The sequence below is a fragment of the Rhyacophila brunnea genome, unplaced genomic scaffold, assembly GCF_057557595.1.
Source record: "Rhyacophila brunnea isolate RB1 unplaced genomic scaffold, BYU_Rbru_1.0 scaffold_3, whole genome shotgun sequence".
NCBI classification, from domain to species: Eukaryota; Metazoa; Arthropoda; class Insecta; order Trichoptera; family Rhyacophilidae; genus Rhyacophila; species Rhyacophila brunnea.
Window position 1 is genome coordinate 37,851,151 of NW_028232965.1, and position 16,879 is coordinate 37,868,029.

Genomic DNA, 16,879 nt, shown 5'->3' on the forward strand with positions numbered 1-16,879 from the left:
AAACTGTAATGAAAATATAATTTTCAACACCTACCTGCTACAATTATTACTACCATTGTACTTGCGATAGTTTCGTCTCTCTAATGACATTATTATGTGATGATATCGTTGAAAATTCATTTTAATTCGGTAATGCAACTAAATTACATATTGTTTAGTATCGCGAAACACTAAAGAAACGATCTTGTGAAAGATTGTTGTTATTTTTCAATGTATGTACGTTCTTTAGTTACTAATACAATCGCATTGTGATGTAGAATGTCTCTTTCACGATATATTTATCACAGTATTCTATCTAATGAAAGCTTTGGGGACGTTCAATACAATTTTATTTAATGATACGTTCAACAGTATCTTTAACTGCTTTATTGAACTGTCAGGGGTTCTACCGTTTTGTCTAAAGACAATATCTTATATTTTATGAATTATCTTAAATATTGCCAGTAACTACGTTTAATTGACAACTCACATCTCTATTTCAAAATAAAAGTTTTGTACAGTGATGTCATGTTATTCAAACTTGTTATTAGAAGGGGGTTAAAAATAATTATTCAACTATAGCCTTTATTTTGTTTTTACCAAAGTCGTGTTGCAATTAAGGTTGCCAACCATCCCGGTTTGGCCAGAACTATCCCGGAATGAGAGACCCTGTGCGGTACCAATACAAATTCATATTAAATTTAAACAATAATCGAATTATAAAAAGCTCCTATATACGTTTCAGAAGGGTAATAATTTTTGGCGGAGGGAAATCTACCCGGGAGACCTACAACCAGTTTGCAAATCTGATTCTGAGACGGCAAATTTTAATTAACAGTTTAGAATAAAAAGAAAAATGAAAGACGTCGCGATTGTGCTTTTGAATAGATTTTTAAAACTGGATACACAAAAAGCTCTAAAAGCTTCGATTGAATACTAAATAAAACATAATATAGGAAGTTTTTTTTGTAGAAATACTATTTTAATACAATATTTGTGAAATGAGTCGTATAGTATCAAAAGTAGAACTGTCGCATATATGTCGTGAATTACGACTCGTGATTGATCTATGTACGACTAGCAATAAAATTTTGTGGTATAAAAACGTGAAAGAAAATGGGGCTTGGTATCGAAGTCACAACTGTCCACCTGTTTAAAAATAATAAAAGAACTATTCTTGACAATCATGCTTTCGACCAATCACAGAGCTACCCCAAGTGTATAAATTCTGATTTCTAAGAGTTCGTGGTGTTATAAAACTCAAAAACCCTACAAAACTTTTTTCGCCATATTCTCGAAACAATGAAAAATGGGTCTACATAAATTATGATTATATACGACTCAAATGCACTATTGTGGTTAAAAAAGACTAATCTATGTACTTGGCAACCCTAGTTGCAAAACAAATTGTGTATCATGGCATGCAATATCCTTTTAGGTGGAAGACAATTCGGGATTTTTTTGTTGTGGAAATTGAAACCGTCAATAAAATTAGTGTATGTGTATATTATGAATGACTCAATGGATAGAAGTTCGTATCAAATAAGAATATTATAAACTGGTTAGTTAGGTAGGTAATTAAATGTATTGCATTGATTTACATTCACATTAGCGTAATACTTGTCTCGTCATTATTTCATTGTATGTACTTACAATGCACATTCAATTCGTTTTATTGATGCTTTTGTGTTGAACAGCGTTAAACATCACATTGCAAACCGCATCGGCGAGACAATGGACAGTCTGATGCTGAAGCATCGCCATTGAAAGTTATTGTTTTTATTTGTTTTTCCATTTCCAGTTCCGCGATCTGTTCCGCTTCATAGGTCGCTTTAAAAAACGCCCAAGGCGGTCTTTAGTCTTTACCTCACGCCACACTTACTAACTAATCTTTTTTCATTTCGATTTACAACTCAATAGACGGGTCTTTAGACTCTTTTGTGCCGACATGTTTGAAAACAAGCCCCGTCAATCATTCATTACTTAATATATATTTAAAACTTTCTTATTTAATTTATTGATTTATTGTAGAAAATTAGCCGCTATATTTAAACGTACCTACTATTGCACATCATTAGTATTTTTGTAGTGAAACTATTAAATCTAAAGTTGGCGAAAATTCAAACGAGGGGCTTTCCACGGTAAGAACAGTATGTTGCGCAATCACACTTGCAATTTAGTGGTGTGGCTAACGTCTGCATCGTGCATTCCCGAATAATGACCCACTGATGAGTTGCTACGGTTCGAATGAGATGGACGCGTCGTTTGAACATAGGACTACGATGAATGCGATATTTGCTAAATATTTATTACAATTACGATCAATGACTTACGTATCATATTTTAGTTATCATAAACCGATAAATTTATTGTTACCAAAATGGATACTTCCCAATAAAATATAATTTTCGATTATTCAATTATTATTTATGAAATATTGTATTAGTACTTTTACCACACTAGGTATTTATTTTTGTTATACCATTGACAAGTTGAGGTAGGTACATTAACAGTTTCCATCAATTAACCATGATATTTCAACACGTGAATTAATTAAACGAATTAAAAATGGGATTGTTTGTACGCCTAAAGCTACCTACACCGAAGGATGCTGTGGTGTTTTCCTCAACAGTTTAGTTAGATTGTAGAAGCAAAAATTAATTAATTTAATGTCTAATACAATTGGTAATATTATCTAATATCACTAATTGGATGAATATTATCGTAGTTACATACGTCGCATTTATTTTTATAAATAAATTAGGAAAGCTCTGATAAACACATCCCAATAATTGTATTTTTTCTCTTTCTTTTTTCACTTTTGAAAAATGAATTCAGTACACACTTAGCTATCGACTGAGGGTAGTTAATGGAAATTAAATATATATATGTTTTTATCACTTTTATATTGGTAGGTTATTCACAAACATTATTTATTTACATTTACATAATACACGATGATAATATGTAGGTACTATGTTTAACCTGAATTATCAACTGTTTTTAGCGTTATTTGATCGAACCACCGTAAATGGTACGTATGTAATATGTATGCAAGCAGTGGTTCTCAATCTTTTTAGTTGAAGGACCCCTTTTAATATTATATAATATTCAAGAAAATGTCAGCTAACAATTATTTCACATACTTATTAGGTTCGAATGACAAATATTTCATCTTTTAAGTAGATCACTTGTAACATTCAAACATTTTATATTATGTAACGATTTTCATTGTTTTATTAAGGCTATACCTCAGTTTAGGCACGGTCTAAAAAGATCGTGGCTAGGCGATGCGCGGATTGCGGGTCGCGGGTGCAAATGACGCATTCCGAGCGAAATATAATGTGTCATATAAATTCAACATGCGCCCATTTAATGTTCTGTTTATTCTTATATTAGTAACAATAATAATATATTCATTGACATGTTTTCTTTTTCAAGTAAATGGGTAACGTTTTTAGTCATCTTTACACGATTTAAGAATTAATACCCCCGTCGCCATCACGAAACAAATTGACGTGTTCCCAGCTCGACGTTCTCTCTCCGAATGCCAGCGAGTTCAAAATTTCGTCGCGCCTATAGTTGAAAATTATTTGCCGTTTCACTGATGTATCGTCTTAATATGTCAAAAACATTTTAATCATTTAAATGTTTTACTCGATTCCAATAAACAGTGGCGAGTTGTACCTAGGTAGGTACTGCTCTCGCAAGCATTTTCAAATCCCACCGAGCCCTGTATACAAGCTCGATGAACCTTATTGGGAATCACTGGTATGTAGAGATAACTGTTATAAAATATTAGCTCGTGTGTGATATATTTCACATTGTATAAAAGGAAACTGCAGGCCAGCATATTTTGTATCGTGATCCTTTTGTTAGTGTTGGCCTCAACTAACATCGTTAAAATAAGTCCCAACAAGGTGTTCCATAGGTACTCTTACCTTAATCTGATGTACCTTATTTATTATATTCCGTTGGTTTATTGAACTGATATCACGAGCCACCTAGTTTGCAGACTTCGTTACCCAAGGAAAGGAATCAAACTCGGTCTTAGCGGTTCACCAAAGGTAACTGTATTCGGAGACACACTTACCGAGTAAAGTTATTTAAATTATTCGACACCTTGAAGATGTATAAGTAGCTGGCGTTAAGAGCGACGAACGGTGGCACGTTTATGTCAAATGTTTCCGTAAGAAAATGACATATTATATGTACATAATATATCTATAAGAAAATAATATATTCACATCTTATTCATTATATTTTAATGTAAATTAGTTTGCTAAGAAAAGTTAAGGAATAAAAGGTGAGGTGTGTTTGTTAATAAAAGCATTAATAAAAGTACGAATTTGTTTTAGTGATCTGGGCTCCACTGTAAATTTTAGTTATAGTCAGCATATCAACGCATACAGTTCTTGACAAGGCCGGGGCACTGAATAGCGAGTCATGATGGTAGTGCTAGTTATTGATTATCTTCGAATGCAGTGCGGTAACATGTTCGCAGTAAATGACGATTTTTCAATTGAATATTTCGTTAAAATAATTAATATATTACCATTTTACAACAATCTTCATTTTTTTTACAAACTGTTTACCATTTCGCATTCGAAAAATAAACAACAAGTGGCACTACGATTTTTATTTGCAGCTTCGCGCCTCGGCCTAAATATAGTAGACCTTGATTCCTGATTATATCTGCCATGTGCTATCTTGGCATACGATGCCGAAGAATCTTTCAATAACAGCCTCTGAAAAATAACCAACTTCCGGTCACCCTTTTTCATAAGGTCGTGCACTCCGATCCGTAAGTCAATATTGACCTGATAAGAGTTTAGACAATTTTAGCTTCATTTGATCCGAAGTATCTATCTATTTATTACTTTCATTTAACACACAGGTACCAGCGGGCAGCAGGTAACCTTCCTGTATCAATATTTATTATTTTATTAAAATTCATGACCACGTACCTACACGTATATGATATTGCATAACGGAAACGTTGCCCATAAAAGAAAGGCATTGTTTCACGCCTCGCCGTTGTGATATAATAAAATTGTTTTCGATTTGCACTCTCACACCCATTGTCACTTGTACCTATAGCGTTGGATACGGTATGGACTACAAACCACCACAAGATAATTTTATTCCGTGAAATTCCCCAAAAAGTCTACGATAGGATAGGATGAATATTTTGAAATGTCTTATCTTCATAGTGGTCGCCTTGTATTTAGCTATTTTCAAGACGAGTATGCAAAAATATGTTTGCCCAAAACATACTGTACTATTTTCTTAACTATTTCATATATAAACGCAGTCGCTTATTAAGACGATACTTCAGTAAAACGGCAAAAATTTTGGACTCGCTGGCAATCGGAGAGCGAACGTCGAGGTGTCAATACGTCAATTTGTTTCGTAATGGCGACGGGGTATTAATTCTTAAATCGTGTAAAGATGACTAAAAACGTTACCCATTTACTTGAAAAAGAAAACATGTCAATGAATATATTATTATTGTTAGAACATTAAATGGACGCATGTTGTATTTATATGACAAATTATATTTCGTTCGGCAGGCGTCGGTTGCACAATCTTCGCGTCGCGTAGTTACGATCGTTTCAGACCGTGCCCCAGCTGAGTGGCGAAGGGTGACTTTTAGAAATAGGTAAGCTGTGGAGACCTGAGAAAAAGAGCACACTTGTCAGGTATACTTAGGGTCCTTAAGGGAAATAAGAAGATATTACCACGAATGAATAGGTACACACTAATGACAACGACACACTAATTCAATGAAACTTCAAAAACTCACTGACGACATAAAATTGAGCGATTAGTTTAAATTACGTATTTTTCAAAACATTTATACACATTAAAAATCATTAAGAAATCAATAGGAAATATTTTTTTTAATTATCTAATTATTAATTGCTTTGGGCAAAGTGCAGTCATGGCAACAATATTATGCGCGAAGGCTTTAAGCTCTGAGACAGGAGCCTATCAATCTATCATATTTCATACAATTCGATAGACTGACTGAGGCTACGTGACGTGAAGTCCATACGAAAAAATATCAAAATTCCTTGAGAAGTAATCCGACATTATTTTTGACAAGACATATGGCGTTTTGTGATATATTTTTTTAAAAACATTTGCAGATCTTTTGTAATCTGTATAATACCTACATTCCAACATATTATACGACATATTATGTCGTTGTTCAATAAAATTATTTGTATAGAATATTAAATAATCAAGTTATTATATAAATATGTCAATATGCAATAATTAAAAAATATTTTTCTTAAGAAGGTAGGGTAGGCTTTAAAAAATCGCCGAGTATGGAGTCTTCGCCACTTCCTTATATGGCATCAGATTTTCACTGTTTTCTTCAAGTTAGGAGTCACGATTACAGAAATAATACAAAAAACGAACGAATAACCATATGGACAAAAATAATGTAACACCCAATTGCATTATTTTCCAGATGAAACTTTCTGTGATTTTGCCATCAAAATAGCTGAATAGAATATCAGTTTTACCTGAGTGACACTTCTCTATGGAAGCTGGCTAAACTGTTCACCATCACTTTCATACGGTTAACTCTTATATTTATACAAGAAGATTTTCTTCAACATATTTGGCAATATATTTATTTTTAAAAGAACGACGTCGGTTGACTGTAAAATTTAGCATTTTAATTCAATTAAAAAAGTTTTGTATGTTTAAATTTCACATATTATCAGAACTGGATGTAATAGACATAGTGCCATATAATTTTAGTATGACGTTATTTTGATGCGATTTAAAATACAATATAATATTGTGCTTAGCTTAAGAGAATATTATAAAAAAGTCTACAATATAATATGAATGTGTACGTTTGTATTAGGTACATTTGAGATTTATTTGTAGTAAGCTTTATGCCTGGTCCACACCGAAAACAAGTCGCGCGACAACTCGTTAAATTTTACGATAAGCATGATAATTATCGTAAAATTTCTTAAGCAATTATGATAATTATCGTAAAATTTAACGAGTTGTCGCGCGACTTGTTTTCGGTGTGGACCAGGCATAACACTCTTGTGCTTAGAGATTTCTTTCCCAGAGCTGCACTGAATTACAAGCATAGCATTATTATTATTATTAATTATTCTTTGATTTATTTCATTCATTCATTGGAATCATCGATAGTTAGGCAATTATAACATTGTAAATAAGATATCAATTGACAATAAAAAATTTTAATTTTCTGAAATCGTTGTCAAATGTTATACTTACCACATATAGTTCACATTGCTCCTTCTATTATATTACCTGCCTTTACATGGGTTTACGGCCAAATATATAAAAATGATTATTTTATAGCCGAACCGGCATTATTATGCTGTTATTTTATAGCGAATGTAGCCTATTTTAGCGTTGATACTTCAATGTTTTATTGTTCGCTTGAATTCGTGACGATTAGAAGATTTGAGTGATTGCTATTATTTTTAAATTACTTGGCAGCCTGTCTTCATAAAATCTAGTAAGAGTTATTTCACTGGTAATGTTTGTAATATAAGACACATGAAATGGGTCGTTTTCAATGGCGTACTAGCTTCCGAATTCATATTAATTGAAAAATTAGCAAAATACACGGTTGAAAGCTGAGCTTTTAACCTAGCGTTACATGGCCGTACTTTTCTTCTAATTTAGAAAACCAAATTCTTTATTCTTTATTGATTGAATATTAATTGCTCTTCGACTAAGTATCTTAAAAAACTTAATTATTGTTAAACATGACTATTGGTAGTGCGCCATAAATATATGAAGACCGTCTGAAAACTAAACATCGTCAAAATAATAAATACCAATGGTTTCAAGTTATTATTGTTATCGATAATTTTATGACTTTTTATTTCCACTGGCAACATCAAATTCTGATATCACTTGGAATTTTCGTTCACTTTTGACAGTTTGAATTTAGTGAAAATTGATAACATTCTGTGCTGCATGATTAATATTTTTATTTAATCAAATGTGTATTTTTTTACGTGTAAATTCTTAGTTGATTATATGACGGTATTCCCCAGAGAAACACGCACCTACTCCTACATTTTATACTTCTAATCAATTATTTAATATCCTCATTTTTTTTCTAACAATCTACTCTCCGATATTCTGACGTCTGATATGAAAATAATACGTTAAAAAAATCGCAAACCGTTTTGCGTGTCAATATTTATTTCAATTTGCGTATAGTTATATGCATCTACTTTAAGTATCCACCTATATTTTATTTTATACAATACGTTCAATACGACATCAACTTCTAATGATAGTATTTGATTATAAAATGTATTGTGATTGTATTTATAAGTGTATTTTTTACTGAGTTTTATATAGTTTTCTTTAAATTTTAAAGTGAATGATATTTTCATACATCATCTCCAAACTTTATTTTATTGAAACGAATTGACCAGATGTTTAGTCCTACTTAATTGCCGCTTAACGTGAGGTGTTCTAAATTACCATTTAGTAACCATATTAAATAGTGACAGAGTAAGTAGATGTAAGTAAAAGTTGAATATACACTACAGGTGTATCGTGCACGGTATTCGTGCAATTATAGTGTTGTACATACATTTGAATTTCAAATAAACTAAATACAATGCTATATTTGGCTGAATTCTGCGTACGATATGTTTGATTTCTCAAGTATGTCACTAGTTGGTGGCGTAGCCACAATTAATATTATATAGATATATAGCGAATTATTAAAATAAAAATCCGTTACAATAGTTTTACCCGCCACTGGCCAGCTACTTTGTGTAGAATGTAGATAGATGCATACAGCGCTTTACTATTTTACAACCTCTAGCACACTACTGGGTTCAATTAAACGCTGTAACTCACCTTCGCGAAATAACGGTCTGTCTTTTCTGACTGGAATAATAAAACATCGTATCTACATTGTATACCTGTAAAGTGTCTCATGTTATTTCAACATACGTACTGTTTTATGCGCCATAATTCTCATCTTTTACTCCGATTTGCATTTAAGAATTCACATTAAAATAATTGTCATAGTCTTGTATTACACAATATGTACCTAGGTAGGTTCTTACTAAATCATAAAAATAAATTATGGGTTTACGTACTCGTATATTATATTAAAGTTTATTATTTCTGCCTCCAACTAAGTTTTTTATTACTTATAATATAAATAATATAAAATAATCCAGAAACAGTATAGTAGGTTAAGTGCCTGTCTATATTTCCTCAAAATATATACCTATTTGAAAATCTTGTATTTCGTAAGAAATTATCATTGAAAGATATTTTTAACTCTTTTATTGGTGCATCAATGGGTCTATTCTGTACTTATCGACCGCTAAAGTGATAAAGTGATAGATATTATCGAACTCAGGGTAGGTTTGTATCAAAGTATTAGCACTTCTTGTAACAATTACAATACGTTGGTTGTCTTGTTGCAATACGTGCTATATTTTAACAGCGGCAAGAGAGGCGCTGTTAAAATGTATCGCTTATTGCAACAATTGCAACCAGCGTATTGTAATTGTTACAATAAGTGCTAATACTTTTATACAAACCTACCCTAAGTTTGATAATATCTATCACTTTATCACTTTAGCGGTCGATAAGTGTACAATAGACCCACAGCTATCGTAAACAATTAAATTTAGAGATTTTGTATGTGAGGGTGTATCCTGGACCCTATTATACAACATTTGTGAAAGTATATAATATTAATGTAGTTTAATAAATTCGTACAAAATATAGAAGCTACCATAGTCACATGAATACCTAATTATATTAACAATACCTAAGTATATTTATTGATAATGAAGTAGCATTTGTGACTGATAACATGATAACTTTATAACACAGTTTTATGTCAAATACGACGATTAAACGCCGCAGTTATTTTCGCGACTGCTGAATCTCTATGGATGATAAACAGAGTCAGATTTACCATTGTACTAAAAGGGCTATAAGGCCAGCAGGAACTTAAATTGGTGGGTTTCCGGGTCTGAAAAATAAATTTTAAACATAATTATGGAAAAACCTCGAGACCCTGGACGAAGTATCTCTCCCAGCGTGAATGAATTTACAGGGTTCGTAAGCTTGATAAAAGTGCCTACTTAGCTACTTTCAATAAAATATTACTATACTTACTACTGGGTGCCAGTGGCGAAGGGTGACTTTTGGAAAGAAGTAGGCTGTGGAGATCTGATAAAAAGAGCACACTTGTCAGGTATACTTACGAGAATAGTACGATATTTACTACTAATGAATAGTTACACACTAGTAAATGACAACGACACACTAATTCAATTAAGCTTCAAAAACTCATTGACGACATAAAAATGAGCAATGTGTTTAAATTACGTATTTTTCAAAACATGTATAGATAGATACCCATCAAAAATCATTAGATAAAATTTATTTTTATTTATGAAAACAATCAATACTTACTTATTTATTAATATTCGATTAACGCCGTTGAATTTTTTTTAAAATTATCTAATTATTAATGATTTTGGACAAAGTGCGCAGTCGTGACAACATTATTATGCGCGAATGCTTTAAGCTCTGCGATAGGAGCTTACCTTATTTCGTACAAATCAGCAGGCTTGCTGCGTTTACGAGACGTAAAGTCCATACGAAAAAAAATCAGAATTATTTCACACATAATCGGCGATTTATTTACGTCGAGACGTCGCGGCATTTATTATTTATTTACGGCGCGCTGTGATATATTTTTTAATACCTTTGCAGTTGTTTTGTAAACTGTGTAATACTGTAATACATTCCTACATATACGACATCTCTCGTTGGCTAAATAAATTATTTTTATATAACATAAAATAATGAAGTGATTAAGTATATAAATATGTCAATATGCAATTAAAAAATATTTTTCTTATTAAGAAGGTAGGCTTTAAATAATCGCCTAGTATGGAGTCTTCGCCACTGCTGGGTGCTACATGCATAAATCATCCATTTTGCACGCATCAGCCAAAACGTTAGTGGTTGAAAGACGTGCAAAACTAATAAAAATATTTCGTAAAATTCCGTTTTAATAAGTCGTCCGTTTGAGGGCGCCAGGGCCTCTTCAAACGTAAATACGGCCCTGACCATAAAATGCGACTCCTTATTTGATTGACTCAACATATTATATTACATAGGGATTATAATCTTGTTACGGGATTAGTTAAAAAAACAAGTGAGATATTGTCAAATAAAAATTATGGTTTTTGTACCAGACGAATCAATCTATAATACTCGTAACAAAAAACACCAAAATTTTTAAATTTAATAGTTTTCATTGTTAATGAGTTAATGTTTTATATCTTTTCCGATCCTGTGTTTATCGTAACAGAAGGCTAGTTGTATTTTCACAAATTTTCAATATATTTTTATTTATTAACTAAATGGCTTTCATTAAAATACGCTTTAGATAAAAATATGTATTTTATTAAAACATACAAAAACTGAACCCGAAATTCTAGGATTTTATTAAATTATTTTCGATATCGGGATGTAGAAATTAAGACTCCGGGATTGCAAAACTTGTTGCAGAAATGTGATGGATAGTGAATGACAGTTACGTAGATCGTGAAGAGGGTGTTGGATATTGAATACAATTCGTAATTATTATTCATTCTTTTTTTAAACATTGCTTGTATCAGCTTGAAATAATTATTTAATGCATAGTGCATACATTCATAATAAGGCAATAGAAAGTTCTAAGAGCATCTTCATTGCGAAATTACTTTTGTTGAGATTGCGAAGTGCTTTTTATATGAAGCGAAGTTATCCGTTTTTGTTGCAACATCGGCTTTCTCTTTGTACTTTGATGATGTGTGAAAAATTCATCATGATGATTATAATAATTTACTTACACGTTCGTTAACTGTCATTATTTTCAATGCAGAAATAATTTATTATTCAATAATATTGAACATAATAAGACGAATGTATGGGAAGGAATTCCTTTGTAAAAAAAAAACACATTGTAGTTGGGTACTTCGTATACTCTAGTATGTAGGTATTTATCCGTTTTGTTAGATTATTTAATCGATACAACTTATTGACTTTTCTTTGGTATAGTTTTCTATTCTTCCATATTAAAATTATCCGCCGGTTTAGTGGTGGCAGATAGCCTGTCCTGAGTGCAGGTTCGAATCCCACGTTTGGTAAAAAATCTAAATAGTTATTATGTTGTTTTATCAATAAACAATAAATGGGTGTGGCAATTGGATAAGAACTGTTGCTCGTAAAAAGTAGGTATATTAATACAACGTAAACTTCTTTCTTTGGTGGCTCTGCTCAGAAGTAAGAAGTGTAATTTACCTTACTTCAATATTATAAATATTATGAATCAGCATTTTTGTTCATAGATGGAGCATAATATTATGTAAAATCTCGTAAAAGACGAAAGTATTAATCTTTTTTCAACTATATTGAAACCATGCTCGTACACTTACAGATTGAACACGGATAATTAATGTTGTATAAATATGTAGACTGTGGTTGAAATTTGAATACCTACTGTACCTAGATTTTAATGAGGGTGTACCTATATTGGAAATTAGCGTTCATGTCAGACCTATTCTGCGAAGTCAGTTTTCCCGGCGCCTTCGCTGTATATGACAGATTTGAAGGGGTAGTTACGCAGTGTAACTTATCTCCTTAAATAAATTTACTTATCCGTCACTCACGAAATTTCAAAAGCCTTACATTTCCGCAGGTACTTTAATTTTGAAAATCGGAAATGTTTAAAAAACAAAGAAAATTATAATCCTCTTCTTATCTAGCCCTCCTCTAACGGATGTCAGCTACCATCAGGGCAATTTTTGCTTTATCGTCTGCTACCTGGAACAGTTCGGTGGAACTGCACTCCTACCAATCACTGAGGTCCTTAAGCCACGAAATATGGCGTCGTTCTCTGCTACGTTTTCCTACGATCTTTCCTTGGGCGACATGTTTGGAAGTGCTATATTGTTATCTTCTCATAATGTCGTCGAGGTATTAGAGTTTTCTGGTTTTGATATTACACAGAACTCCTCGGGCCTTTTCCATTCGTCAGAATTTGTCACCCAGTCAGTCCAAGGAATTATAAGAATGCGTCTATATACCCATATCTCAAAAGCCTAAACTCTCTTTGACGTCTTGCGTACCTACTTCCATACTATAGAAAATTATTGAGAGAGCATAATGACAACGTGTTGAAAAATATAATCATTGACACCACAGATCAATTCATCATGTCAGAAATCTTGATTGACTGATGGGAATATAAAAACATTCGTCGCCAAAAGTAAGAACGCCGGTCAAATCTATGTATGTAAAAGGGGACTGGCATGTTGTATGTTTGGGAAACACTGGTGGATATTTTGTAAGTAGGTAATGCTGTTTCCATGTACAAGCCAATGATTGATATCACACTACGTTACAAATTTACTGAAATCATGTCATTAATAATATTCATTGCGCAAAATTAGAAAGTGTGTTATTATCAATTTTACACAGTTTAAATGGAAAATTAAAAGCAGATTCATCAAGTTTAATTTATATCCATGAATTTTAAAAGCGTTTAATGTAACCATCACATGATTTAATCAAAACGCCAACGAAATGAATTTAATGATACTTATTAAACATAATGAATTAATCATAGATAACCCATTTGTTTTTTTTTCGATCTTGATACTGATAACATAATAATATTATAATATAGTAATTATAATTGTTAATAAGTTGCCTTCTTCCGGAAGTAACCAATTTTAGGATTATATTAGAGTTAATCTCTTGATGTCATAAATATAATGATTATTGTGAAAGTAAAAAGCGAATTTACTACTCTTCATTATTCTAGCAATAAATAAACTAAATTGATATTATAAAATGTAGTCAAACAAATGTCTTGCGGTTTTAGTTACTTATATATTTTTTTGTCATCCAAACCGCAATTTTGTTATATAAAAATCTAAGCTGTAATAACTTCTTTGCATAGAGACGAACTCCTCATATTGATTAGTATATTGTATATTATTATTATTGAACTTTGCAAAGTTATTATCAAACCTATACACAGATATCCATGGTGTCAGTTTAAATATATTTTTGTTTTCTTATTTCAGTGTGCCAATCTTCAAGAATCTGCCTGAAGATACTCTCATCAAGATCTCAGATGTTCTTGAAGAAACTTTCTACCAGCAAGGAGACTACATCGTCAGGCAGGGTGCGAGAGGAGACACATTCTTCATTATCTCCAAGGGACAGGTCAGTTACCTAAGAAATTTAGAATGTTGATCGAATGAATGAAAATAATACATAGGTTTAACTTTAAAGCATGCACAGTCCATACATTTTATAGCAAAGATGTTTGGCGCATTGTCGGACTTAAGTCTAATTATATTATATTTTATAACATAGGTACATAACATTGGTATTTCATTAATATTTTCAACATTTTTTTTATAAAAAAATGTTTACATACAGAACATTGATGTAGATTGTAGAATATCTTAGCAAATATAGATTTGGATAATTTAGCGATTGCTTTGAAATTGAGAGCAATTCAAAGAGAATAATTTGAATAATTTATTGCAATTATAGCGGATATGTTACAAAACTAAATGTGACTTTATTATAATATAATATATATTAAATATATAAGATTTTATAAGATTAAGTATTTGAGAACAAAGAGGTTTAAAATAGTTTATTTATAAGGCGAGAAAAGATAGAATATCATAATGAGGAATATCTTTCTTACAAACTTTATAGATTGCTCAGGCAATTTACCCCATATTGTTAATTTTAAACATATTTAGAGCACTTGCCTCATTCACCCGATGTGTTTCCATACTGATAAAAGGTGATGTACTTAACTACTTATGTAAACATTTCCACCTTCATGTAGAGTTTGTGAGCTTTCGACTTCTTTTGTTTTTTGAGATTCTTGAATTCTCGAATTTATGATTATTTATTTTCTCGAGAACGGTTTATTGATTTATGGAGAATTCTCGATAAATCAACATTATAATTTTTAACTCTTTTTACCATAATATTTAAGAAATTCCGTTCAGGATCAAATTCGACAACTTTTTTAAAAAGTTTTACGTATGAAAATATTCTAATTCCGACTGTAGTCGGCAGCTTAGCCGGATACTAATCACTCGAATTCTCGAGAATCTTATTGATGGATTTCTCGAGAAATGAGAATTTTAGGAACTTCGGAAAATTAATTTCTCGAGATTCGACACAACCTCTTTTTATACATAAGCTATGAAGATAATATCGTATAATGAATCATACTCACACGTTTTGTAGAATGTAAGTTACCTCTCAGACGCAGCCAAATATTTAATCAATCTTTAATAATATCTTTCACGCATCATTTGAAATTTTGGCTAGCTTAATCATTTGCTTTCACATAAATTGATTAAACGACCTCCTATATTTTTTACTATACAAAAAAGAGTACTGGGATTTTTTGGTGAAAGGTGAAAGAAGTCAATTTTACTTCAAATAATAATGATACGATTAAGAATATATGTGTTTTGTACCGTTCTCTTATTTCGTTTATCATCTAAAAAGCAATCATCAATTCTATATGCGTGATAACTCATCAAGATGTAATGTAGGTATATTGCGTGTTGATTAAATTATTATATTGACATTATCAATGTTGTATATAGAGAAATAGGAAAAAAAATAAAAATAGCTAATAAGAGTTGTGAGTAAAAACGAAAGTGCTAATTGTACCTTCATGTCGATACAATAGGTAACAATTTTTATTAATACAATTATTCACTTTATAACCTGATTGCGTTAATTAAAAAAACACAAAAAGATACACTTTTTGTTAATAAAACCGTGAGAAATGAATTGCGTGATGCTAAGAACTTACTACTTATTCACGGAAATTTTAAATAATATCATTGCTAACTACTTTGAAAGGTTAAATTTAATATAATACGTTTTAAATTAAAATCCATCCCTTTCAACACGGAGCAACACGAAATGCTAGTATTTCATTCTAAACCTCTCATGATTATATATAAAAGACTGAATAAAAAATACGCAAAAATATTATATTAATTTATTATTAATAAAACCAGTAAGTAGCAAGTTGAAATCCCACAATTAAAAATTGTACCTTCCTACTACAACAGAACGCCTTAGGTAACGTTTTTCTTCCCTCGCGTATCTCACATACAACGGTATGAAGTGGGCGGTCAATACCTATATAATATTCTCGTCGTAAAATCGCAACCTCCTACGTATAAGTCCGTAACTGCAAAATTGTACTTTTCAGTAGTACGATTTTAATAATTTTTAATGACACCACAACGTTAATTTTTAATGCTGAAATCTGTGAAGTTTTTGTTTTTTTTTTTTTTTTTGATTATTATTGTTGTACTATCTTTAAAATTATTTAATAAAAGGCAATCAAATCAAAATAGCCAAAAACGGCATTTTACGTAGAGGTGTCGAAATATTCTTCTTTGCTCAAATCGAAGGATTAATTTGCGCCATTTTTTCATTAAAAGGCTGTATTTTATATTTTTCGAGACCTTAAGACATAATATGTGAGCCAGAGGCCCTGAAGTGGATATTAACTACTTCCATCTGTGCGAAAATAGTTTAATATATTGCCACATAGGTATTTGTATTTGAAAAGTAATTAGCAAAAACACAATTTTGTGCGGCCCGTAAGCTATGGGTTAAAATAAAATTATGTTAGGAAAGATAATTGAATTACCTATTGCTAAATTCTCCAAACGACTTTTCTGAATATAAATAAGTAACGTAAGTACTCTATATTGTCAATAGATTTTGTGTTAACTGTAAGGCAAACATACATGCATACGTAATTGTACTTATT

General features: G+C 31.4%; 1 protein-coding gene across 3 annotated transcripts in view; it reads left to right on the forward strand.

Moving 5' to 3' along the window:
* Positions 1-16,879, forward strand: part of for (cGMP-dependent protein kinase for) — a 386,069-nt gene that overhangs the window by 350,402 nt on the left and 18,788 nt on the right. For all 3 annotated transcript variants that reach the window (XM_085953298.1, XM_085953299.1, XM_085953297.1), the window contains one exon: positions 14,127-14,268. In XM_085953298.1, coding sequence (XP_085809424.1) covers positions 14,127-14,268 — 142 coding nt within the window. The remainder of the gene's footprint in view (positions 1-14,126; positions 14,269-16,879) is intronic.